This window comes from Bufo bufo, chromosome 2 (genome assembly GCF_905171765.1).
Source record: "Bufo bufo chromosome 2, aBufBuf1.1, whole genome shotgun sequence".
NCBI classification, from domain to species: Eukaryota; Metazoa; Chordata; class Amphibia; order Anura; family Bufonidae; genus Bufo; species Bufo bufo.
Window position 1 is genome coordinate 142,207,748 of NC_053390.1, and position 27,682 is coordinate 142,235,429.

Here is a 27,682-nt window from a genome sequence, read left to right on the forward strand (position 1 = left end):
TGGCCTTTCTCCAGCACAGCCAGCTTCTCAGGACTCCATCAGTCAGGCTCCATGTCCCATCACTAGCCTTTACTTGGCTCCTAACATGGCAGCCATCTTCTCACAGCTCTCAGGGCACTCCCACCTCTAGCCAGGACTCAAACCCCGGGAACTTCTGGCTCCTCCTACCTCTTGTGCATCTCAGAAACAGTTCATCTTCCTCTTTCTCAGAGCCACAATGGCCTCTAGTGTCTGAAATAAGTCATTACAGTCTATGTAGCACCATATTGTAGATATTCTAGGGGCTGACCCTTACAGTAGTATACTGTCCTCTTCAGTGTTAATTACTTTACACAGTTTAGTGTCATCTGCGAAAATTGATATTTTACTGTGCAAGCCTTCTACAAAATAATTAATAAATATATTGGAGAATAGGGCCCAATACTGACCCCTGCCATACCCCACTAGTGACAGTGACCCAATCTGAGTGTGTACCATTAATAACCACCCTCTGTAATTTTTTAACACTGAGCCAGTTACTTACCCACATACAGACATTTTCTCCCAGTCCAAGCATTCTAATTTTATATACTAACCTTTTATGCGGTACAGTGTCAAATGTTTTGGAGAAGTCCATATATACAACATCCATTGATTCGCCGCGGTCAAGTCTAGAACTTACCTCCTGATAGAAAATCCCTCATGAAGACATGCTGATATGGCGTTATTTGCTTATTTTCATTGAGGTACTTCAAGATAGCATCTATTAAAAAACCTTCAAACAGTTTACCCACGACAGATGTTAAACTTACTGGCCTATATTTACGGGCTCTGTTTTTAGACCCTTTTTTAATATTGGCACCACATTTGCCATGCACCAATCCTGTGGAACACTCCATATCAGTATAAAGTCCCTAAGACAACACACCGTTCAAAGATCCCGGTCTTTGTGACAGATCGCCCTATATGTGCCCCAAATAATTAAGTCTCCCACTACCAGCACCTGTCTGGCCTGCCCTGCTCTCCTGGTCCGCTGCTTACTGGAGCTGACATTCTCCTGAATGGCACAGGAAGGGTCCGACTGCAGCAATGCTCTCCCTGAATTGACATCATGTGAGAGAACTGTAAGAGGATATTTTTAAAGAAAAATTGTCCTACAATGTTGTTAGAACACACTTCTGCTGAAAGATGTATGAGATTTTAAAGAGGTTTTCCACAGAATATATTTATGACCTGACCTTGGTTGTTCAATTCATACTGTAATCCAAATGCTACACCTACTATTATTATGAGGATTACCCTTCAGATAACATCTTCCCTTCACAGCAGCAGTAAACTGACAATGGATTACCAATCTATATAACACGCCTTATCTTTTGACTGGTACAGAAGAAGTTTGGACTTTTTGTCAGTCAGTCTTGCTTGACTTTCCCAGTCATTATTCAGAGAACAGAAAGGGAAGGGGATGAGTGACTTAATTAAAACATCACACCAATTCATAAGTGCAGTGATGTTCTGTGGACATCTTTACCTAGGCCTATCAAGAGAACAATACAGCTGTCATACTGTTAGATGAATCCTACTAATATAATATTATTCTAACATATCTCTTTCCTTCACAGCAGCAGTAAACTGATAAATGATTACTTGTCTATATAGGAAGTCTTATTTGCGTTGACTGGTACAAAAGAACAATTTTTTGTATTTACTTTCCCAGTGGTATTTGTGAGACAGTGACAGGTCTCACTCAGGTTAGAGGCAAGGAAGGGGTGGATAGTGCGGTCCACACCCCTGTTCCACCACAGGTGAGAGAAGCTGGAGGTAATCAGCCTGGCATAAGGCACCTCCCAGAGTGTCAGAAAGGGAGTGTGTGTTATCTGTGGACAGAGGCCTGGAGGCTCTGTCTGTGTGGTCTCAGCTGGGCTAGGCTGAGGGACCACGAGGCTAAGTGACAGCCTGGAATTTGGGGGATGCAGTGACGCCCGTGGTACAAGGGCCACAAGGTCAGAGTCGGGAGGACTGCTGGACCACAATCCCCCAAAGGGACTTGCATTTGCTACAGCCTGGAGGCTGCTGGACTATTGGGCTGAGAAAGCCGCATGTTATGACCGTGTGTGAACGGTCCTTTAGGTGAGTCAGGTTATTATATGTTTAGTTAGAGCCCAGCCGGGCAGGTGTTTATTTTGTACCATTTATGTTTGGTTTGCTGAGGTGCCAAATAAAGCGATGTTTGGACCTAAAACTTGGTGTCTGGCGACGATACTTGTGTGAATGACCCCCGGAGAAGAGCTAACCCCCCACAATTGGTGTCGGATGCGGGCAAGCGTCCCTGCTGAAAGGAGACAACTGGTTGCTAGGGGCAACGGCAAGAGCAGGTGCTGCTGTGTTGCAAAGGAAATTGCTGTGTGGATTTAAAGGGCCAGCAGCCCTGGGAAAGAGACTGTGAATGCTGAAATTGTTTCTTGAGAGTGAGACACCTGGAGGCTGGGTCTCTGTTAGTGGACTTGTTGCTGAAAATTTTTCTGGTGCCTGGGCTGTCTGCTGCTATGGGGTGGATGGAGGATCTCACCGAGCAGCTGAGGCAGGGCAATCTGGAGGCTAACCAAAGGCACCTGAAGTGCCAGCAGGAGCATGAAAAACTCATGAAGGAGTATGAAAGACAAGGAGAACTCCTAACCCAAAGCGTTTACCAGGGTAACAGATGTGCTGATGCTTTGAGGACGCCATTGCAGTGGGCCCTGGAGAAAAAACCTGCAAAGCTGAGTGGACAATTTGTAAAAGTCCAAAGTGTCGAGGATGCGGCTGAAAAAACAGTCAAAAAGGTGACGTGTGCCGTTGCCAAGGGCAACCGTCGGGAAGAAAAGGATGTCCGGAGGAGCCGTGATGCGGGTGCTAGGTGCAACCAACCACGACGGCAGGCCGCTGTCCTGCAACAAAGAGAGCGCTGTTGGAGATGCCGTCAAGTCACAAAGTGTGAACCTGATTGTCCTATGGTCAGAGGTCAGGTAACCAGGAATCCATGGCAGGAGGTTCCTAATGTCCAGGAGAAGGACTGTGACCTCGGGGAAGATGTTCCTGGCTCTCCCTCATCGCCTGAGACTGCCGAACCAGTGACGTCTGTGGGTAAGACTGTTCCGTGTTTTTCTGGTGTAAAAGACAAAGTGACAGTGAGCACGGTTCTGGAGACTGGGCAGGTGGCTGACCAGTGCCCTGGGGCTTCAGAAGCCGTGAACTCTGGTGTGAACCGGCGTCAGTTGCTATCTGCCGAGCCGGGAGGTGTTGAGACACCAGGACTGGAGACTGAGCCGCAAATGATAGATGTGCTGGACAGTCATGCGGATAATGAGGACTATCCGGTGGTTCTCACTCAGTGTGAGACTCCAGTGAGAACTGGGACTTGTGAACCTGATGTGATACATATGCTAATACATGAGGGAATGTTGGGCCGTGATTTCCCGTTGTTCCGTGACTTGTGGGGAAGTGGAAACACTTCTGCAGTCAGTGACGAAACTCCTGCAGAACTGGTACCTAATCCGTTAAGTGAAGTGACCATTAAAAACAATGGGGCAGATAAGGTGCAAGGTGATTGTGCCAAGTTGGCGGAAATGCATAATGAAAGGGGGATGTCATGTGAAATATCTGATGTTGATAACATGCCTTTTCCGTTGCAGATTGTGGTCAGGGGAGAAGCGCCCCCTGGTGGTAAAAATGTAAATCTCGATGAAGCTTTATTTTCATCTGCTATTTTTCATGAAGTGCTATATGACTTGATCAAAAGGTTTGAAGACATGCATATAAGTAGTGTGGAGCAAAGCCCAGCTCCAGCTCAGTGTTTGAAGGTGCAGGAAAATATGATAGGGTTAGAGGGTGTACCGCACGTACCAGAGGTGGAAATGCAGTCTCCACAATGTTGGTTGGTTACTGGGAGGTGTCCCAGGTGGGGATTGGCTCAGCGGTGCCCCTGGAGGTCAGAATTGATAGTGACACGAGCGGTATGGGTGACGTATGTGCTGTGACCGATAGCAACCCGGGGAGTGAAGCTACCATGTCAAGGTCCTGCGAAACAAAGGTGGTTACTAGTAGCAACCAGACAGTTATATCTGACGAAATGGGAATTAAGTCGGGTGACGTCAGCCTAGTGACTGAGGCCCATGTCCAGACAGTTGCAGGTGACCTGACACGACAGTACAGCTGCAAACAGGAGTTTGATCTCTCTCTCTCCTCACGCTCCCTAGAAACATCAGAGAAAGGACTAGCTGTCTTCACAAAGAAATGGAAGAAGGCTTCAGAAAGGGAAAAGGAGGAGAGCCAGAAAGAGAAATGCATCTCGGCTCGATATGATGAAAAATGTAACCAAGCAGAGACTGATGATTGGGAAACGGAGACTAAGGCCCTCTCCTTGGCTAGAGCCCTTGAAGCTTGAGGACCGTGCTGAATTGGAGAGGCTGAACAAGCAACTCCGAGCAGAGACAGAAAATCTCATGAGCTTAAAAATTGAGTTGGAGAAATCTAAGTGTGCTCTCGAGCAGCAGGTGGAAGGTGCGAAACCTGAAGAGAGTTCTCTGAAAGACGTCATGAAGCCAGAGCCTGTTAAAAATGGGACGGGAGATGGTGGCACTGTGGCGCTGGCTGTGGCAGAGAAGATGGAAGATGCTTCTGTTAAACCAGTTGATGGGGCTGATGTGAATGCCGAAGACCACAGACCCGTGGTAGCGTGTAACCTAGGCCTGGAAGACGTCCCCTCTGCATGCAAGGCCTTCCAAATAGCCAGCAGGCTGCTGGGGAAGAAGTACGAGGAGGTGAACGATCAGTTTTTGGATCCGGGCTATTACGATGGGCTGTATCTCCTGACTCCTCCTCAAAAGGAGAACAGTGTCCTGGGTGAGCCTCTGGAGAAAATGACAGAAGACAAGGAGTCTGCTGAAGACCCTGGTGCCTCCTGCCTCGATGAGAAAGAGGGGGAGGGGTTAACTGGGCAAGTGTATGGTGCCATGTCCGAGAAGGATGAGAAGGCGGTCAAAGAGACTGGAGACTCCAAGAAGACAAAGGCTGAAAAAGTTAAGGCCGATGTGTTGGTTGACGTGAAGTCTCCAGATGCTGCAAAGACCAAAGTTAAGCCAAAGGGGGCCGCGGCCGAAGTGGAAAAAGCCACTAAAGAAGCGAGTAGGGGCAAGCAGGCTCTGGTGAAGGAGCCCTGCAAAGCAAAGGAGGAAGTGTCGGGACGTGACCATGACTGGGAACAGTTCAGTCAAGAGCGGCAGCAGTCCAAGAAAGGACATGAGGCGCAAGTGCGGGAGCCAGAGGATCAAAAACGAGAGAGAGATCGAAGAGTGCGAGAGCGCATCATTATCACCCACGAAAGAGTAGGAAAAGAGTATCTGGTCATGAGATGGGCACATGAGGCCTTTAGGCAGTTTCGGTTAGGCAAGATGTTGGTTTTGGTGATAAACCAAGCTCTGCTGGCGTGGGTCTGGGAAGGTACGTGTCACCGAGGTTCCTGGCCTCGGTGAAATAAGAACCAGTAATTTTCTGTGTCAGCGGCAGCTAGTGCTCGCTGACACTGGGTTACTTAGTGTGGCTGTAAAGCCAATCTGGGCCGGTTCTTATTGGGAGCAGCCAAAGAGCAGGGTGGGTGGCTGTTCCCCACGTCCAGGCCAGGTCGATACCCTCTCAACAGCCTCCCGTGGTTATGCAGGTGTTCACCCTCACGGGCTTGAACAAAGGGGGGGGATATGTGAGACAGTGACAGGTCTCACTCAGGTTAGAGGCAAGGAAGGGGTGGATAGTGCGGTCCACACCCCTGTTCCACCACAGGTGAGAGAAGCTGGAGGTAATCAGCCTGGCATAAGGCACCTCCCAGAGTGTCAGAAAGGGAGTGTGTGTTATCTGTGGACAGAGGCCTGGAGGCTCTGTCTGTGTGGTCTCAGCTGGGCTAGGCTGAGGGACCACGAGGCTAAGTGACAGCCTGGAATTTGGGGGATGCAGTGACGCCCGTGGTACAAGGGCCACAAGGTCGGAGTCGGGAGGACTGCTGGACCACAATCCCCCAAAGGGACTTGCATTTGCTACAGCCTGGAGGCTGCTGGACTATTGGGCTGAGAAAGCCGCATGTTATGACCGTGTGTGAACGGTCCTTTAGGTGAGTCAGGTTATTATATGTTTAGTTAGAGCCCAGCCGGGCAGGTGTTTATTTTGTACCATTTATGTTTGGTTTGCTGAGGTGCCAAATAAAGTGATGTTTGGACCAGAAACTTGGTGTCTGGCGACGATACTTGTGTGAATGACCCCCGGAGAAGAGCTAACCCCCCACATATTGTACTGCTGAAATGAAAAAAGAAAACACAAAAATTCCTACATTTTTTTTTTTCTATGAATATTGAGTTTAAGAAAATACATGTCCATTCTACAAATTTGTAATGCTGCGTCCATAGAAAGTTATACTGTAGTTTCATGGGCCTTTGACTTCATACGTGGATTCAGGTAAGCTTTTCTTACAGTTTCATAAAGAATCTTTTCCCAAAAAAATGGTGGAACGCCCAACCGCGTATCATATCACGAAGGTATTCTCCCCTAGAAGCATTGCTTGTAAGGGAAAACACATCGCAGCACTGAGGCAGCATATGTGAGGCTTAAGAAGATACAGAACAGGCTGCAAACTAACGTAGTATCTCGGGATGAGCGAATCGATTTTGGATGAAACATCCGAAGTCGATTCGCATAAAACTTAATTTCAATACTGTATGGAGCGAGCACTCTGTACAGTATTGGAATGTATTGGCTTCTATGAGCCGAAGTTATTACTTCGCATAATAACTTCATAAATTGATTTCTACTGTAAAAAAACATTTCCTGAACTCGGGTTCAGTTCCAAGGTACCAATTGGCTCAATGGAGCCAATACATTCCAATACTGTACAGATGGGTCCGCAAAAAATGCGGACAACACACCGTGTGCTATCTGCATCCGTACGTCCGTTCCGTAGCCCCGCAAAAAAAATATAACATGTCCTATTCTTGTCCGTTTTGCGGAAAAGGATAGGCATTGTTACAATGGATCCGCAAAAAAAAACGGATGCCATACGGAAGTCATCAGTTTTTTTTGCGGATCCGCAATTTGGGGACCGCAAAACACATATGGTCGTGTGCATGTAGCCTTAAGAGAATGTTTGACTTAGGCCTCTTGCACACGAACGTATGGCTTTTTCAGTGTTTTGCGGTCTGTTTTAAACTGATCCGTTTTTCGCTTCAGTAGTTTTTCCGTTTCCGTTCCGCCGTTCCGTTTGGTTTCCGTTTTTTACTGAACGGAAACGGAAGCATGGCATATACAGTATACAGTAATTACATAGAAAAATTGGGCTGGGGCATAACATTTTCAATAGATGGTTCCGCAAAAACTGAACGGATACGGGAGCCACGGAACGTGATTTGCGGGCAATAATAGGACATGCTCTATCTTTGAACGTAACGAAAAAACGGAAATATGGAAACAAAATGCATACGGAGTACATTCTGTTTTTTGCGGACCTATTGAAATGAATGGTTCCGTATACGGACCGTATAGAGAATGCAAAAAACGGACCGAAAAAAAAAAAACGTTTGTGTGCAAGAGGCCTAAGACTACCTTCACACTTGCGATAGCCTTTTCCGGCAGGCTGTTCTGGCGGGGGAACAGCCTGCCGGATCCGTGCTAACGCTAGCTTACAGTGCCGCTGGAAGTCCGCTCAGGCCCCTTTCACTATAATGGGGGCGGGCCAGAGGTCCGGCCACAGTACGGAAAACAAGCCGAGAGGCGGCCGGACAAATACCACAGCATGCTGTAGTTTTTGTCCGGCCGCCTCTTGGCATGTTTGCCGCGCTGCGGCCGGACCTCCGGCCCACCCCCATCATTATAGTGAATAGGGCTGGAGAAGACTTCCGACGGCATGGTGGACTAGCGGTAGCACAGATCCGACAGGCTGTTCCCCAGCCAGAACAGCCTGCTGGAAAAGGCTACCGCAAGTGTGAAGTACCGCAGAACTGTGCCTTTGTAGGCTATCCAGACGTACCGTAGGAGGCGGCTGAGGGCACTGAAAACCTATAAGACAGCGCTTCAGCGAGCTAAATACACTCACTCCAGTCTCCATTCATTTTCCCGAATGAAGGGTTTTCTTTCGCAGTGCTAAGTCACCACTTTTTAAATTATGATAACAGCATTGGTGTATGCGTTGTACAAGCATTAGCCAGCCGCTGATTCCATGCGGATAGCCTGCATACATTTACCGAGGTGCACATCCAGCTAATCTGTGTGAAGAATATAGTACGGCATTAGTAGCAGCACTTCATGTTATCTGCACCGCCTGATAAGGTGTACATCTTTATTAAATTCAGTTATTGAAAGGGCTCCTGTCAGAGAGTAGAAATATTTCATAATCTGGAGGAAAAATTAAGCGTCTCTTTGTTAGGCAGAGTTTGGTTTAATGGCTGAGTGTCTAGAGAAGCCTCCTAAACACCTGCACCATTCTACAATAAAAGCTTTGTGATATTAAGTGGAAAGAGCTTTCTTTTCTCCTGTGTTGTACATTCTATCCAGTGATAGCCTCTAAATCCATACGCTGGTATTAGAGCTCCACTCTCTGTCCTACATGCAGAACTGCCGAGGACTGATCCCAGCCAGACTCCGAGACCCCGAATATTAAAGAGCAAGAAAAAGAATCTTTTAGCTTCATGCAAACATTGCGAGATGAAACATATAACTTGTACAGTGTATACGTACAGTCTATAAATATAACTCATATATATCATTTTTATATTATTTGTATTCACTGTTCTTTTACTTTATACAAACAAAGCAGCCCCAAACAGTAAATCTGAAGTATATAATGAATATATACAGTATATAAATATATATATATATATTCATCTGTACCATTTACCGGTTAAACTACTTGTGCATCAATAGTAATAAACTTCTGCAATCTATATAGTCGTTAACATGCTTTAGTTTTCAATTTTTTTTACATAATTATAAATTTATTTTCTTTTATCCTCACTAAGGGGCCCTGCACACGATGCAGATTACGTGAGTTTTTCCCATGTGGATTCGAGTGGAAACATTGCAGTGTAATACAGTGGCAGGGAATGAGATTAGACAAATCCCATGTACATTTTGCATTTTTTTTCATGCAGAAATTGACCTGCTTTGTGGACTTTGAAATCCGCAGCATGTTAATTCTTTGTGTGATTTTATGCCTGGATTTACATTTGAGATCTGCATAAAATCCGCACCAAAAACTGCAAGTAAGTCATTTTTGGTGCGGATTTAGTGCAGACAAAACGTACATAATCCGCACCATGTGCAGGCACCTTAGGGGTAGTGGCACACAAATACGGGTGAATGCACACAAGATCCGACAGAATTTCCGTGTGGATTTATGTGCGTTTCTGCTCCATATCTGCAATTTCTAAAATTTGTATTTCTGCATGTATTTTGGTGGAAAAAACGCAGCGTAATACAGTCCCAGCAAAATGTATGAAATTAGACAAATCTCATGTTTTTTCTTAACTACGGAAACTGACTTGCTGTGTGGATCTTGGAATCTGCAGCATGTCAATTGTAGTTACGTCTTTCTTGTGCAGATTTCACTCTTTTCAATGGAAGAGAAAGATCTGTGGAAAATTCACATATAATCCTCACCAAAAACTACATAAAAAATGCACAAAAATGCGATAAATGAAAATGTATATGTGTTTTTTGTGTAGTTTGCCGCACGTTCATGCATTTTTTCTGCATACAAATCTGCACCGTGTGCAGGTACTCTTAGGCCTCTTTCACACGTGTGCGCTCCGTGGCCGTATTGCGGACCGTATTTACACGGATACACGGGCACCGTTCCGTGGGCATTCCGCATCACGGATATCAACCCATTCACTTGAATGGGTGGCCAAATCCGGAGATGCGGAACGGAACCTTACGGAAGCACTATGGAGTGCTTCCGTGGGGTTTCGTCCCGTACTTCCGTTCCGCAAAAAGATAGAACATGTCCTATCTTTTTGCGGAACAGGTAGAACGCGGTCCCATTAAAGTGAATGGGTCTGCGATCCGCTGCGGCTGACCCACGGTTGGTGTTCGTGCATTGTGGCCCGCAATTTTCGGCCCGCAGCACGGCCACGGGGCGCACACAAGAGGCCTTAGAGTGACCAATCAGGGTGTGCTAGCCAGTAAAACGCTATTTGATAGACAGCTAATTGGTATTACGTACGTATCTCCGCAGAATTTCCTTACGCTCTTTTTGATCCTCCAAGCAGTTGACAGAGAGGTCGGAGATACTGATGGCAGCTGAAGCTGTCAGAGTCACTAGAAGAACCAGACAACCTTCCCCTTCTTCCAAATTCAGCTTCAGTTTGTGAGTTTGTTCTTTGCTTAAAGCCGACAGGTCAACCTGGCACCTGGAAACAAATGTGTGGAATAAACAAGTGGCTCTGTGCACCAAGTGAAATAAACAGGGCCTAACATAATGTGGATGAGGCCTAGAAGAGGACAGATCACAGGCTGAGACGGGAAGAAGATGCATACTTCCAAGCTCTCTACCCTTAGCCTTTAAAGTATAATTTAGATATAATACCGGGGAAGGCTCATAGTAATACAGCTCAGCCAACTATACACAAGGACCGAAATTGAAAAGCCCATTCATTTCCCAATGTAAAGAAAATCTGGCTAGGTGTTTCCCCATTTCTGAACTATAAAGAGATGATGGTTTCTTTCATACCATTTTGAAATAGTGAGCATGCAATGAATTTTATATAATGAGTCAGGAAAATCTGGAATACAAATAATACTACTCTATCATTGTAAAAGCTGTGATTCCAGGTTATTATTGTGGACAGACACCAATTCTTAATGTTATCTGTACATGCTTTCATTGTATTAGCTTTCATTTGTTTTTATGTCTTCTTTGCTCATATCATTCATATAAAAAAAAAAACACTATACACTGCGTGCAGAATTATTAGGCAAATGAGTATTTTGACCACATCATCCTCTTTATGCATGTTGTCTTACTCCAAGCTGTATAGGCTCGAAAGCCTACTACCAATTAAGCATATTAGGTGATGTGCATCTCTGTAATGAGAAGGGGTGTGGTCTAATGACATCAACACCCTATATTAGGTGTGCATAATTATTAGGCAACTTCCTTTCCTTTGGCAAAATGGGTCAAAAGAAGGACTTGACAGGCTCAGAAAAGTCAAAAATAGTGAGATATCTTGCAGAGGGATGCAGCACTCTTAAAATTGCAAAGCTTCTGAAGCGTGATCATTGAACAATCAAGCGTTTCATTCAAAATAGTCAACAGGGTCGCAAGAAGCGTGTGGAAAAAACCAAGGCGCAAAATAACTGCCCATGAACTGAGAAAAGTCAAGCGTGCAGCTGCCAAGATGCCACTTGCCACCAGTTTGGCCATATTTCAGAGCTGCAACATCACTGGAGTGCCCAAAAGCACAAGGTGTGCAATACTCAGAGACATGGCCAAGGTAAGAAAGGCTGAAAGATGACCACCACTGAACAAGACACACAAGCTGAAACGTCAAGACTGGGCCAAGAAATATCTCAAGACTGATTTTTCTAAGGTTTTATGGACTGATGAAATGAGAGTGAGTCTTGATGGGCCAGATGGATGGGCCCGTGGCTGGATTGGTAAAGGGCAGAGAGCTCCAGTCCGACTCAGACGCCAGCAAGGTGGAGGTGGAGTACTGGTTTGGGCTGGTATCATCAAAGATGAGCTTGTGGGGCCTTTTCGGGTTGAGGATGGAGTCAAGCTCAACTCCCAGTCCTACTGCCAGTTTCTGGAAGACACCTTCTTCAAGCAGTGGTACAGGAAGAAGTCTGCATCCTTCAAGAAAAACATGATTTTCATGCAGGACAATGCTCCATCACACGCGTCCAAGTACTCCACAGCGTGGCTGGCAAGAATGGGTATAAAAGAAGAAAATCTAATGACATGGCCTCCTTGTTCACCTGATCTGAACCCCATTGAGAACCTGTGGTCTATCATCAAATGTGAGATTTACAAGGAGGGAAAACAGTACACCTCTCTGAACAGTGTCTGGGAGGCTGTGGTTGCTGCTGCACGCAATGTTGATGGTGAACAGATCAAAACACTGACAGAATCCATGGATGGCAGGCTTTTGAGTGTCCTTGCAAAGAAAGGTGGCTATATTGGTCACTGATTTGTTTTTGTTTTGTTTTTGAATGTCAGAAATGTATATTTGTGAATGTTGAGATGTTATATTGGTTTCACTGGTAAAAATAAATAATTGAAATGGGTATATATTTGTTTTTTGTTAAGTTGCCTAATAATTATGCACAGTAATAGTCACCTGCACACACAGATATCCCCCTAAAATAGCTAAAACTAAAAACAAACTAAAAACTACTTCCAAAAATATTCAGCTTTGATATTAATGAGTTTTTTGGGTTCATTGAGAACATGGTTGTTGTTCAATAATAAAATTAATCCTCAAAAATACAACTTGCCTAATAATTCTGCACTCCCTGTATGGGAATGTACAAAAAAATCAGTCTATACAGTCACACACTTGAATTTGTCACACATGGATTAGGGCAGGTTCATATTTGCATCATAAATTCCGTTATAACTGTTGTAGAAATAAAGGTGTAAAAGGGGCTGGCCCAAGACAAGGATACAGGAAGTGATGACATACAGGAAGTGATGACATAGGAAGACAAGACACCATCATTTAGAATAACCTAGCCAGCTAACAAACACATGCATACTATAACCTACACTGAGAGACATGATGACAATACACAATATATTAAATACACATCCTAATAAAATTTCCACAACATAACGGAATATAACGGAATTTTAGGACATGTATAGACATGTATTAGGAGGGAGCAAAATGGAATGCCTCTTAAAGAGTCCCGTTTTGCATTCCGTCCTAAAATTCCGTTATAGTCCGTTATAACGCTGTTATAACTTAACCCTATAAGGGAATTTATGACGCGAATGTGAACCTGCAGTACTCATTTTGCAGATCTTCTTCTGCTCCAATATCAATGCTGCCTGGTCCATCCATGATGTTCTCACACAGAGGCATGTGATGGCCGCAGTGACCTATTACAGCGAGATGTTATATGCCCTTGTGTCATCGCTGGACCAGGAGGCAGAGAGTGAATTTTCTTTTTATAGTAGACCCCCCTTTTAAAGGGGAGCTCCACCTAAATTTAGTGAATAACATGCAATATGTTGTACATGAATCATATGTTAACACTAATATCTCTATTTTTATTTTCTAGCATTAGCCCTATGACATGGATCGTTCATGTACAAAAGGTAGGGTCAACTTGGCTCCAGCCTACATAACTTCACTAACCTCAAGTCTCTGCACGCAATATCTGCTTTCTTGACATCTCTTCTCTATTAATTTACTGATTCTCTCAGATTGTTATACGTCTGCCATGCCTCTACTCTACTACAGGGGTGGGTCTCAAAACAGGGTGCAATACAGTGAAACCTATTTAGGACAAGCATTAAATTGTGGTCACATATGGTCTTCTAGAGAGGTGGTCCCCTCGAAGTAGAGGCCAACCTACATAGAAGTTGGCTGCAGACAATCCTGGTTTAGATCAGGTGTACTCATCTTGTAGAGGTGGTTTTTGAAGCGTTTGCACTAAACATTTTTTCCCGTTAGCGTACTTTCACATGTGTCGCACAACAGCAAGTCACGGAAAAGTTGTGCAACACCAAAATATGTGTGAATTGCTGTTGCGTAACTATTTTAGAGCTGTGATTTTGCTGTAAAACACAGCCAAGTCGCAGGTGAGTCTCATGTTGCGTGCGACTTACATTAGAGTCAATGGAGTAAAAGTCACGTAGGACCTGTGACACAAAATCCAACATGTCGCGTGGCAGATATAGCGCGTCACACTGCAACACCTTTGACAAACATTGAATCACATTAAGCACACAGCAGCTCTCACCTTCCCCTTCACTAGTCAAACAGGGATGACGCACCCGGATGCGTAATGGTAAATTCGAAAATATAGGAAAATCCAGCTCAAGAAATAGTGGAAAAAATTCGTAGCTTTATTGCGGCATAAAATCTTCGACAGAAACAGGAATGTTCGGTTATGCATTTCAGACCACTAACAAATATCGGTCCTTCCTCATGACTTATCATGAGAAAGGACCGATATTTGTTAGTGGTCTGAAACGCGTAACCGAACATTCCTGTTTGTGTCGAAGATTTTATGCCGCAATAAAGCTACAAATTTTTTCCACCATTTCTTGAGCTGGATTTTCCTATATTTTCGAACTTTGACAAACATTGCATGAAATGTCGCGTGTAGCCATATCTTAAATATTAAAGGATCACAACGGGGACAAGCCTCCCTAGCATTGCGGGTGATGCTAGGAAGGCTCATTCTCGTCACGGCCTGCTATTCGCTGCAAACCCCCCCCCCCCACGGGGATGGGGAGATGCAGTAGCAGCCGTGTGGGGATCAGGAGTGATGCGGGTGCTAGGGAGCGGGGTAAGTATAACCTATACGAGGGGCCCGGGCATTAGGAGGGTCATTATAGGGGTTGGAGAACCCCTTTAATGAAAAAAAAGCCACACACCTGCCCTTACCTACAGCTTGTAGTAGCTCGGTAATTTCATAGCTACACATTGCGCTTCAAGTCACTGCGCTTCAACTAACAATGGCAAAACCAAGGCTCAACCTTGATGTGTGAACAAGGCCTCAGTAAGAAAATGTATACATTTTGCAGCCGATTTCCTACAAGACGATACCAGAGGTGAAACTCATTTAACTGCAGAGAAGAGAAACGAGCAGGGCACAGCTTCTCCTCAAGCTGAAGTGATTTACCTTTTAATGTGAATTCCAGTACCGTCGCTCTCCTAGAACCCTAATGTATAGCAAACCTTGCTTTTCATATAAATGCCAATTGAATTTGAAACTAAAAATAATGAAGTGACCGCGAGGCCATGGGATTGAGGTAAATATGGAAGACAGGAATAAATAGGATTTTAATGACTGGCTATGACCAATTACGGAAAAAATATACTGCATAATATTCGTATCAGAGCTATATGCATAGCCTGGTCATAATGGACATCTTTGTGCTATAATATCTTCTGGTTGAGCTGTCAGATTTGGCAATTTATATTGGAAAAGACAAATAGTTTATCAAACAAAAATTAATATTTATTCATTCTAGATCCTAGATTGTGATTTCAGTCACATAATTTCTATATATTAGAGAATTATTGTTACATAGATTCTCCTTTGAATAATCAAATCTGAACTTTATGTGTTACTGACTACTCAACACATTGCACTAGTTTGTTTTAGGGCTTATGCACACGGCTGTAAGTGTTTTGCGGTACTCAAATTGCGGATCCGCAAAACACGGATCCCGGCCAAGTGCATGCACTATTTATTTTTTAACTTCTATAGAAATGTCCTATCCTAGACAAGAATAGATCATGTTCTATTTTTATTTATTTTTTTGCGGGGTCACGGACGTGCGTATGTGGACAGTACAGGGTGGGCTGTCCATATCTTATGCGGCCCCACTGAAATGCATCAGCAAAAAACGTGGATCGAATGCTGACAGAGACTATGGCTATGTGCATGAGCCCTTATATCTCTATGTGCACAAGCCTGTATGGTGGATGTCGAGCCACATGGCACTGCCATACAGTACCATACTACATAGATGCTGCCTAGAACCAAAGCTTTGAATGGAAAGCGCCTCAATTTTTTCCCCTGCCACATTCCATATAGAACAGTCCGAAAAAATATTCTTATGCCTCACTAGATTTTGCTAAATGTACATAACACAAAGCACCAATTTGATCAATTTACTTTTGAGATGTTTATTATTATAACACTATATTATTCATTTATATGCACTAGCACTAACATATACCACAGCACTGTACAGAGTTTGTCATCACTCAGGTATCTCTTGGTTAACTACTGTTCTCTCACTTTGCAATATATTTTACCTTACAATTAAGATTATAGGTATAGTGGAAGGGGGGCTGTATTGGTACTGTTTGGTAAGGGCAAATTGCTGTCATTTCAATCCAAATTACAATAATATATTTTTAGCAAAAACTAATGAAAAACTAACAAAACTTTCCCCCAAAGGAAGAAATATTCAAATTTTAGAGAAAAAAAACCACATAAAGACACTGGCTCAAAATACAATTCAGTAAGGTTCCATAATGCACAAAAATATTCAAAGACATCTGCTATTGTAAATGGGAAGAACATGTACATGAAGCCCTATTTCCATACAGCAGTTTATGGTATACAAAAACTACTTCCAAAAAAAGTCCCCTCCATCCATATTGTAATTTTATAAAAGGGAACCTGTCATCAACTTTATGCTGACTATACTGAAGGCAGTATAAAGTAGTGACAGAAATGCTGATTTCAGCGATGTGTCACTCATGAGCTAAAAGTAAGTGGTTGCTGAGAACCAGCATCATAATCATTGCAGCCCAGGCCTGGAAAAGAGTCAAATCTACCTGAAGAGTCCTGGTTATTCATAATCTCCTGCTCTCCTGTCCATCTGCTGATGATTGGCAGTTCTCTCCTAGAGAGAAAGGGAGAAAACTAGGAAGAAGCCTGTCAGTCATCAGCAGGTGGGCAGGGAGAGCAAGAATTCATGAATAACCAGGACTCTTCTCAAGTGGCCGTGACTCTTTTCCAGGCCCAGTCTGCAATGGTTGTGATGTTGGTTCTCAGCAACCACTTACTTTTAGCTTTTAAATGACAGACCGCTGAAATCAACTCACCTATCTCTACTTTATTCTGCTGTTAGTATGGGCAGCATAAAGTGGACGACAGGTTCATAGGAGAGAATCAGATCATTGTGTATCCAGTTGGCGACTGTGAGCAGGGCTTGAGTGGCCCTCCTAGGCATAGGCCTACCAGGAAATCCGCCCCTGACTGTATACAGTACAAGTATTCAAATGATTGCATATTCAAGTCCCCTATGTGGACAAAAAAAAAAAGTGAAAAACAGTCTAATTAAATTAAAAAAATATTTAAAAATAAATAAAAATTCTAAACCCCCTATATAAGAAAGAAAGAAAGAAAGAAAGAAAGAAAGAAAAGGAAGGAAGGATATAGACATACGGATGTAGCAGGGTTAAAACACAAACTATTAACTCACATTTCTTAACTCATCTTAACTTATCTTGAAACAAAAGCTATTGAAAAGCAATTGAAGGTGCTTGCTTAACGCATTTAGTTTAGATAACACGTCTCATAAAGCATGTGTGTTAACTCTACTACATCTGTAATGGGTAGATTTATCAAACTGGTATAAAGTAGGTGGTAGAGTGAAGAACCGCACTCAATCAAATGTCTCTGGTGCCAGTCAAGTACTGCGAACAGTCAGTAAATATAAAATGAAAATTGCGGCACTCAGATACTGGATTATTGCGTACAAAACTTTTTTATTTTTCCATATTTCCATATTTTCAAGCATTAGCAGTAATTCATCCAAACAGCCCAATTTAGATCCTTGGTGCAAACAGTGGATTTAAGACCAGACATTTCGGTCGTAACAGACCTTCATCAGTGGTCACATATTTTATCTGTTCTGGTAGGGTCCGGACATCTGGGCTTGGATGCATTGATACTGGTATAAAGTAGAACAGGCTTAGTTGTCCATAGCAACCAATCGGATTCCATCTTTCATTTTCCAAAAGAGCTCTGATAAATGAAAGATGGAATCTGATTGGTTGCTATAGGTAACTATGCCAATTTGGATAAATCTCCGACAATGCATCCATAATGGCTTGATCTATAAAATTATTAATTATTTAACCCGCACATTGAATGCCATTAAAATATTCCCCAATGCCAGAATTGTCAATTTTTGGTCACCTTACCTCACAAAAACAATTATTACAAATTCATCAAAAGGTTGTATACACCCCAAAATGGTATCAAGAAAAACTAAAGATCGTACTGTAAAAAAGATGCCCTTACAAAGCTTCATTGGCAGAAAAAAAATATATATATCAGAATATGGTGAGCATTTAAATTTTTAAAATTAACAACACATAAACAAAAACTTCTAAATTTGATATTTCATAATAAAATTAATATGCTAGTTCTATTGTGTAGTGAACACTGTGAGGGTTGAGAATCCATTTTGTATAAATATGTCCTCCATCTTGTACATATGTGGAAAAATGAATGAACCAACTGGCAGGACGCAGGGAGTCTCTGTGTATATAAATCAAATGCTCCTAGCTGCAAGGCCAAGGTAGTAGCCCCCTCGCTTCCTTATCAGAGTCTGACATACAAGAGAGCGTTATGCTCCTTGTTAGTTTGGAATGCGCTGCTAACGAATACTAACTTTGAGATAAGATTCTGCAGAACCTTTTAAGTAGTAGAATTTTGTTAGTATGGTACAGAAGTATTACCTTTTATGAGTAACTAATCAAATCATTTGTTTCGATTTCCACCCCCTTGATGGTGTCCCAGATTTGTCTGTTATCTATACTGTTATAAAAATGTATGCTTTTTATGGCATAAAGGAGAGAGAGAAGTTGATTCAGCGGTGTGTCTGTGTCAGCTCCCTCTGAGCGCTCATAAACAAAACTTCAGTTGGAATCTCGACAATCATAGAGGTGGGGGTTTTGCCCCAACAACACCATAAAAATAAAATGTAAAAAAATATGGTGGAATTGCAGTTTTTTCACACTGTTGCTGACCAATTTTTTTTTTTATTATATAATACCGCATAAGAACCCCAAAATGATGTAATTTAAAAATACTTGTCCTTCAAAAAAAAAAAAAAAGTGATGGCTTTTGAAATACAGAGATGAGAAAAACATTCTGAAGTCTTAGTACCAAACCAGGCTGTATCCTTAATGGGTTAATAGACTGGAATATACCTTTTTACCCCGGCATGTGCTAAAAAAAAGCTTCATGATTGTGTGATACTGTATTATTCCGCAGGTAAAAATACAGAGGCTAAGTGGGTCAAATAGTTCTTGTCATCTATGATTTGATATGAAAGAATTTCTTCTATTGAATCCAGAAGACAAAGGCAAAGAGTGTGATTTCAGGAATGTCAACCTCCATCCAGCTCTATATTATCTGATATATTGTTTTACTTATTTAGGACTAAGGACTGAAAAGAGAGTAGAAGGATGATTAAGGCAGAAGGTCATGGGGTGTGAAGACACTGCTGAAGAAAAATGCATGAACCCATACAATGCAATAGCATTTGTATATAATGTTGTAAGAAATGGCTATATATGATGTAAACAAATACAGGCTAATAGTGCCTTTCAGCTCTCATGCATAACTGTTCCTATGCCGACAGGTTCAATGTGGAGCAATATAAATTGCAGTATGTGAGGGGTTTAGCAATGTAAATATCAAATATAGATATATATGTCATATATTTGAACTGCATGTGTGAATGAAAGATGTTTCACTTATTGAACAATATAATAAACATGAAAAATGTAAAGCTTTAAAGTGGTTGTCCAGGATTTTGATACTGATTGGATCGCCTGTGCTCAGGACAGGCCATAAATATCAGATTGGCGGGGGTCCGATACCCCACACTCCTGATGATCAGCTGTATAGCTATAGGTATGGTGCCAGAGGTGGATAGCAGAATTACATAGTATCCTGAGAATAGACTATAAATATCAAATTCATAGACGACTTTAAGCTGGCCATAGAGATGTGCTCAGGACAGGCCATAAATATCAGATTGGCGGGGGTCCGATACCACACACTCCTGATGATCAGCTGTATAGCTATAGGTATGGTGCCAGAGGTGGATAGCAGAATTACATAGTATCCTGAGAATAGACTATAAATATCAAATTCATAGACGACTTTAAGCTGGCCATAGAGATATTTAACATTTAGCATAACATTTATAGCAGATTCTACCACAATAAATTGGATATGACAACGATCTTCACAAAATATATTTAATGACTTTGGCCAGCTTTAGGTTAGGTCTCATGCATATGGCCATATTTGGTTTCAAACAAGCTTCAAACTGTTGCGGAGCAATATTATGACACTTATAGATGTCCATGGGACTCAACTGTACCTTCACATGCTTTGAATTTAATGCCACTATATGGAAGAACAGGGAGTGCCTAGGGCTCTGTAGTATAGTCATGGGACCTAAAGTGGTTAGCCCATGATTAATGTAAAAAAAAAGGAAAATCGGATATCATATAATACATGACATTCTCTTTCTAACAAAGCTTGAACCAGCCCTGTACCTCACATGGAACCAAAGCTCTCTCCATTCATTGCTCCAATTGTTGTACTAGGTTTATTTCAAGCAGGCAGTACATGGGGTGTGCCATTTTTCAGGGGGTGTGCCCTTTATGCTCTAGCTCTCTCCTTGTAATGGTCACAGCTTCTAACAGAAGATAGGCTGATGACAGTAGAAGGATAGAACTGAGCATGTGCGTCCACCTCACCTAGGTGGACACAGAAATCAGGGAAAAAAATCAGGTGACACTGTACAAATCGATTTTATTGAATAACTTGATGGATATGCAATTTTTTTAATTACACTAAATTACAAAAGTATTCAGATCTAGATGCTACTTTGAAAAATATAGAATGTCTGGTCATATGAACCTCCATCAGCTGCCATCTTATGGACAGGACCTCTATGCAGACAGTACTCAAGTTTTACCCAATAAGGAGGCTTGGCTTATGAAATGTAATAATGGCACAGAATATTAAAAAAATTGAAATGAAAAATTAAGGTATTGTGTTGCTAATATACATGAGCATGATTGAGAAATCTGTATGTCTAATCCAGGGGCGTTGCTAGGGTCTAAAAAGATCCGGGGCCCAAGCCCCAATGAATATTGCCCAATTCTCTAAGTCAACCAAACACTAGCACTGAAGACATTTTACTGTACTTGTTATACAGCTATACAGCAGCACGTACCTTTCACATCCAGTGCCTGCCTGGTGACGTCTCCTCTGATGTAGATCTTCTCTGTCACCATCTTCTCCATTTGGTCTGGACAACTTCTTTCAGCTGTGCCTCGCCTCTGCAGCGTGTGAAACACAGACATCTTAGCTTCCTCACTTTTCTCTACACCCAAATACTATCCTGAATAAAAATTAGTGCTCCCTATAGTAATAGTACTCCTCATAGTCCCACCAATAGTAATTCCCTTCTAGAATGCCCTCATTAGTAATACTGCCCCCAACAGCGATAGTGCTCCCCAAGAGTGCCTACATTAGTAGAAGAGCCCTCCGGTATTAATAATGTCCTTACAGAGCCCCTAGTAGAAATAAGGCCCCCCTATTGTTATCCCAATGGTAATAAAGCTCTCTGCGGACCCCTCAGTAGAAATAAGGCCTACCATAATGCTCTTAATAGAAATAATGTGGATCTATAAGTCCCTCCTATAAAGCCCCCAGTAGTAATAAGAACGCTTAATGTCCCCTGGATTTAAAATGTCCCCACAGTGCCCCCAGTATTTATAATACTCCTACTGTTATAATGCTCACCCTGAAGTCCCCCAGTATTTATATCACTCCCTACTGTTATAATGCCCACACAGTGCCCCCAGTCTTTATATTGCCCCCTACTGTTAAAATGCTCGCCTTGAAGCACCCCCAGTATTTATAATGCCTCCTGTAGTTATATTCCTCCGGTCACTGTCCTCAGCCCCTCCACCATACAGTCCCATGTAAATAACATTATTTCCCTCCTCCGCCATAGAGTCCCATGTAAATACCATCACACCATCTCTCCAGCCCCCTCCAATATACAGTCCCATGTAAATAACATCCCTCTCTATCTACAGCCCCACATAAATAACATCACCCCCTCCCCAGCCACCTTCAACATACAGTCCCATGTAAATAACATCACCCCACCCACTGTCCTACGTAAATAACTTCAGCCCTAACATACAGTCCCAGTTAAATATCTACAACTCCCAACATTGCTCTGCCTCTCACACTGAGTAATCTACCTCTTCACTTACCTCTCCTTATGTAGCAGACCTCACCACAGCTTCTTCCCAGGACTTCTCCTTACTGCTGAGCCGTTCTCTACTGCACTGGTCACATGATGGTTACATCATCGCAGGTCCTTTTCAGCTACTGCATTTAAAACTGATCGCATGGACTGTGATGTCATCACAGGTCCTTCAGCTCTTGCAAGACATTAGATTCAATTGTATTGCCGTCCTGAGGGTGGTAATACAGTTGGATCTATCTGGCAGGCAGTACATTCGGGGCCTGGGACAAAACATCAGGGGCCCAGGCCCCGAATGTTTTAACCTAGCAATGCCCCTGGTCTAATCCATTTCTAAAGGAAAATTTTATTTTCTAATATAAAGGGCAAATACTGGTGAAAACGATTGGCTTGCAGATTTTGACAATGTATAATTTTAGTGTTGTTGTAAGCAACCAATGTGAGTGTATGACATGTACTTTGATAAATAATTAATTTACAAACTACATATATTTCTGACCCCAATTTTTGAGTGTTGTAAAAATTGTAACTCAACTTTAGAGAAAGGATAGGACACCATAAAAGCCACCTTCAAGTTTCAAGTGAAGACACAGTAGCTGCATGCTGATTTTAACTATTGGCAACCAAGAAATACAAAGCAGGCTGCCGCTTAGCAGAAAGATGTGTCTATACAAACAAGAAAATCAGAATGATTCGGGCTATAGTATTTTTTGCAACTTATGGAAATGAAAAATTGATTAGGAAGAAGATCAGGGCAAGAATGGATGCCTGAACTGAACTTTGTTTTCCTCACCATCAACGAAGATCTTACATGTTGCCAAAACCAAATCATTGACCATTTCAACTCCATCGTTCTATGTAAAAAAAATGACCAGTCTAAAGCTTTCCTAGTCTGGAAATAAAGCCTCATAAAGACAATCATGATCGACAACCATTTCATCTCATAAATGAGTCAAAAAGCTGAAGATCTAAATAGAAGACAGGACAATTATATGGCCGCTTGGAATTATAGTGGACTTTAATATAGTCAATAAGACTTATGGTATAGATGACGCTCAGAATGGAGGTGTGTATTCATGGAGGTGTTAGGTATGTATACCAAGGCTGCATAAATCTTGAAAACTGTAAAAAGCAATATAACACATTGTAGGAAAAATCCACTTGCCTTGAATGATATATGAAGAAAATCGATGTCTTTTTCAAGATGAACATGCATATTTTTACACCAATAAACTCCGCCATAAAGCCACCCACATTGGATTGCAAACAGCAGCTAAATCAAAATTGCATGACATGGGATTTACTTATTCTGCCGGTTCAGAGACACAACTTGCTCCCTGACAGCGCTCATTCAAAGCAATTTATTGCACTTGTCAGGAGGCAATTTGTTCACATTACCACTATGCATAAAGGTGTAACAATCCTCCGGATTTATCTGCTGATTAGAGTTAGGTGGCTCCAACATGATGCGGCCACAAACAACGCAGGTGACATCAAAGTGAAATAATTACATGGAGATTAAAATTGCTTCACCTCTGCTTGATATTTTAATCCCAATGACATTTGCATTTATCTCTCAACTGTGTGTCGGAAACTTCAATCAATTGCGATGACACAATATTTCCTAAGGTAAAATAAAACACACATGGCTGCTTAACTCTTGGTGACATAATTAGCCTTTTTATGATGCTGCAATAGCTTAACATCATTCTTCCTCATCTGTTTCATTAAAATGTAGGACGTTAATCATTACATTTGTACAAAAAAACTTAGTAGGTATATAGTAGTCAATAGCAATTAGGAAATGGAGAAATATCATAATGCATTTAATGTTTTTTTTCCACAGGATAGATGATAAATGTATGGCTGGTGAGACTTGGATTGCTGGACCCCCACCAATCACTAGGAAGGGGGTCTTGAATCACTTACTGTTAGACCAAAAGACTTTGAATGGAATGGTGGTGATCGTGTTTGACTGCCCCTCCATTCAACCTCCAATCTTGGTTGTGTGAGGTTCTAGTGATCATGGGGTTCAACTGGAAGCTCCACCATTCATGAGAATCCCAATGCCACTGTAGGAATGGAGCGGCAAGTCACACATGTGCAATGCCACTACATACATTCTCTATGAATGAATGAGATCAGAAGACCTGCCGCCCTACTCATATGGACCCCTGTTTTGATGACTGGTGGAAGTCCCAGCATTGACTTTCTGTTTAAAGGGAATCTGCCAGCAATGAAACACCCTCCAAACTAGAGTAAGCGATGTATAGTGTAAGTGATACCTAGTCCAATAATGTAATTTTTATCTTTATACTCAATTGCAGGGGGGGTAACTACCATAGCGGTAAACCATGTGACTGCTATGGTGCCCAGGGCAAGAAGGGGTCCAGTCTTAGTTGGGATCATCTCCTCTTCTACTGGAGGTGAAAACTTGGTCAGGATTCTGCCCTCTAAAGGAACAACTTTTAGCAAACTAGAAAAGCTACAATTTCTGGGGAAATTGTGTGAAGTGTTCTTGCCTCCACCAGCAGTCTACAACTGGAGTGGGCGGAGTAACTTGGTGGAGTGGCTTGAGTAACTGTTGTGTGGTTGGAGTGGCTGGAGTAACTGTGGAAAGGTTGGACTGGGCAGAGTAACTTCATGGAGTGGGCAAAGTAACTGTGTGGAGGAGTGTTTGGAGTGGGTAAAGATATTAAACATTACACTAACCAATTGATTGATCAAATTTAAAAAGTGCAAATGGCAAGCTTGATAGAGTGAGAAATGCATTTGAACTTTTATTTATTTAAATAAATTTCTCCTGAGGAACGACGAAACGTACGTCGAGGAGATAGCGTCCACCTGTCCTGACTCTAACTGATATGACCATTGTTTTTCATCTCTAGATATCTTTCCAGATATCTGTTTATGATCTGACCTTTATCCATGTTTTTCAGAGAGTGGTTAAGATATTTCCAGAAAGGTGGTTCTCTCTTCCTTACTCAATGCATTATATGGAATAAAGATATGTGTTGGGCGAGCACTCTAACATAAAGCACACATTTAATCAAGGTAAAATGTCAATCAAAGTAAAAACAGATACATAAAATGAATAAAAATGCATCAATAAATTGGCAATAACCACAATGGAGCGACTGATGAATATTTGAGTAAATATTGGTAGTGCCCATAAGGGGCTATTCCGCCATATGGCACTTAAGATTCCTTGTAAGGCCTGATGTTTATGTCCTTAGCTAAGAAAGCAAATAACATCTACAATTGCGTTTTTTTTTACTGAATCTTTGCTGAATAAGCTAAGGACATAAACATCAGGCCTTACAAGGAATCTTAAGTGCCATATGGCGGAATAGCCCCTTATGGGCACTACCAATATTTACTCAAATATTCATCAGTCGCTCCATTGTGGTTATTGCCAATTTATTGATGCATTTTTATTCATTTTATGTATCTGTTTTTACTTTGATTGACATTTTACCTTGAGTGTGCTTTATGTTAGAGTGCTCGCCCAACACATATCTTTATTCCCTATCTTATCTCTGAGAGGTAGGGTGTCCTCTCTTTTGGGTTGGTAGCACCATACCATAGGTAATTAGCAGTGAGCCACCACCACAGCCGTTTTCAATGCATTATATGTTCACTATACCTCACTCTCTGTTCAGCAGTACTTTATCAGCAGTACTTTATATAGACTCACTACCCTTAGATGTACATATCCTGGTCAGGTGGCGCTTCTAATTGGACATATTCACTATATGCTCATCATTTTGTTATTTTATAGGATCATGTTAGGTTAATTTTTGATTTGTGATTTTTTTGAATAAAGACTAGATATTTTTAATCTATGGGACGTGAATCTACTCTTTTTTGTGTGGTATATATAATAGGAATAGAGTATCCCAGTTACAGTAATTGTAGCAGCATTTGACCTATTGGTGATTAACTTTTTATTTATTTAAATAGCACATTTAATTGCAATGTTGATGCCCAAAGTGCTTTACAGTTACATTAAAACATACATTTATAAAAACATTAGCAGCCAATTTGTGTAGGTGGGCTTGAAAATGAGGGAGTGGTGTCCATTTAGAAATCATGTCCTGATTTTTCAGCTCACACTCTAGCTTTTGTCACTCTGCTGGCTGCTCGCACCCCTGAGTTCCTATGGCAACTCGCTCTACAGCAAGGGCAGAGAAGAGCAGTTAAAAACAAACTGCTCCAACTTGCTCACTTCACTGGAGGTTGCCATCTTCCAACGGTTGTAGTTTAAAAATGATAAATCCTACAGCGAAGAGCTTTATATTGTCAGAATCACAAGACCCAGACCTGCATTGATGCATAGTATGTCTCTGAAATATTAAAAATGAAGGCAAAGTCGCAGTTTAGAAATTGCCCTTCAAATTTTAGGTGGCTAGAGTGGAGTTTCAATGAATGTCAATGGGCGGCGTGAGTTACAAACAAATGGTCATATTGTGAAAACTATTAGGACTATGGCTTAGCCGTGGACATTTTTAGTGGCAACAGGGATAGATGAACGTTTTGATATAAGATTTGTGTAGATGGGCTTGAAAATGAGGGAGTGGTGGCAGTTTAGAAATCATATCCTGATTTGTCAGCTCCCACTCTAGTTTTGAACATTCCGCCATTCATTCCTATGGGACCAATTTCGCCACAAAAACGCTGATATTTCGTGAACGATTCGGCGAAACGTACACAAAGTAATAGCACACCAATCGGGAGCAATCCGCACGTTTCAGTATATTACTGTCTATGTAGTGCAAAAACTGTGGGAGGAGTTAGAGTGGTAAATTTGGCTATAATAATAAGAATAGATGTGAGATAACAGTAATGGTCTTGCCATGCAAGAACACTTAATGAGGCAGTGGAACAATGGCCATAGGGTCATTGAAAAGGGTTTAGGCTGAAACCCTTCTGTCCTGTGTGGGGGGCCTGGTTTGATCCTTGGTATGGGCCCTTACTTCTCTATGTACGCCACTGCTCACTTGCATTCTGACACTGTTCTTCAACAAACCAGCAGTAAATTGCATTGAGAGGTCTCCTGAGCTCATGCACATTGAAGAAGGCTCAAAGTGGGATCCCCCAAAGCATTTTACTGCTGGTTTGTGGGAACACAGTCCCAGATTGCAAGTAAGTATGAAGATAAAAATTTGATAATTGGACTCAGCATCACTTACACCATACCCTGTTTACTCAAGTTTGGGGGGTGTTTTGGAGCTGACAGATTCTCTATAATAGATTTACTGTTCACTATGGTTTCTCTACACTGTAACAGTAACAGTAAGTGCTATCATCCTGGCACTCTTCTGCCACTCCTGGAAATGTGTCAATTACCATTCAGTCAGCTAAACATAGTCATGTGAAAGCAAAGTTCTGCCCAAGCAAGATCTAAAAGGTACGGTAACAGACAGCTTAAAATAATCTCTAAAGTCATGGAACTATACATTCTTATTCCACAATCAACAAGCCCTATCCTAATATAAAGGGTTCAGATTATAAAAAGGCCACGTTTTTCCTAGGAAACAGTGCCACTCCTTTTCATGGACTGTTTTGCAGCTCAGCATCATTCAAACGAATAAGGTGGAAAAACAATATCAGACACACCCCGTGGCAAACAGTGGCATTGTTTGCAGAAAAATGCAGACCATTTTTGGCAATCTT

General features: G+C 42.0%; 1 protein-coding gene across 1 annotated transcript in view; it reads right to left on the minus strand.

Moving 5' to 3' along the window:
• MCTP1 (multiple C2 and transmembrane domain containing 1) overlaps nucleotides 1-27,682 on the minus strand; it is a 796,241-nt gene that overhangs the window by 502,433 nt on the left and 266,126 nt on the right. Inside the window, exon 9 of the mRNA XM_040421550.1 lies at nucleotides 10,217-10,403. Coding sequence (XP_040277484.1) covers nucleotides 10,217-10,403 — 187 coding nt within the window. The remainder of the gene's footprint in view (nucleotides 1-10,216; nucleotides 10,404-27,682) is intronic.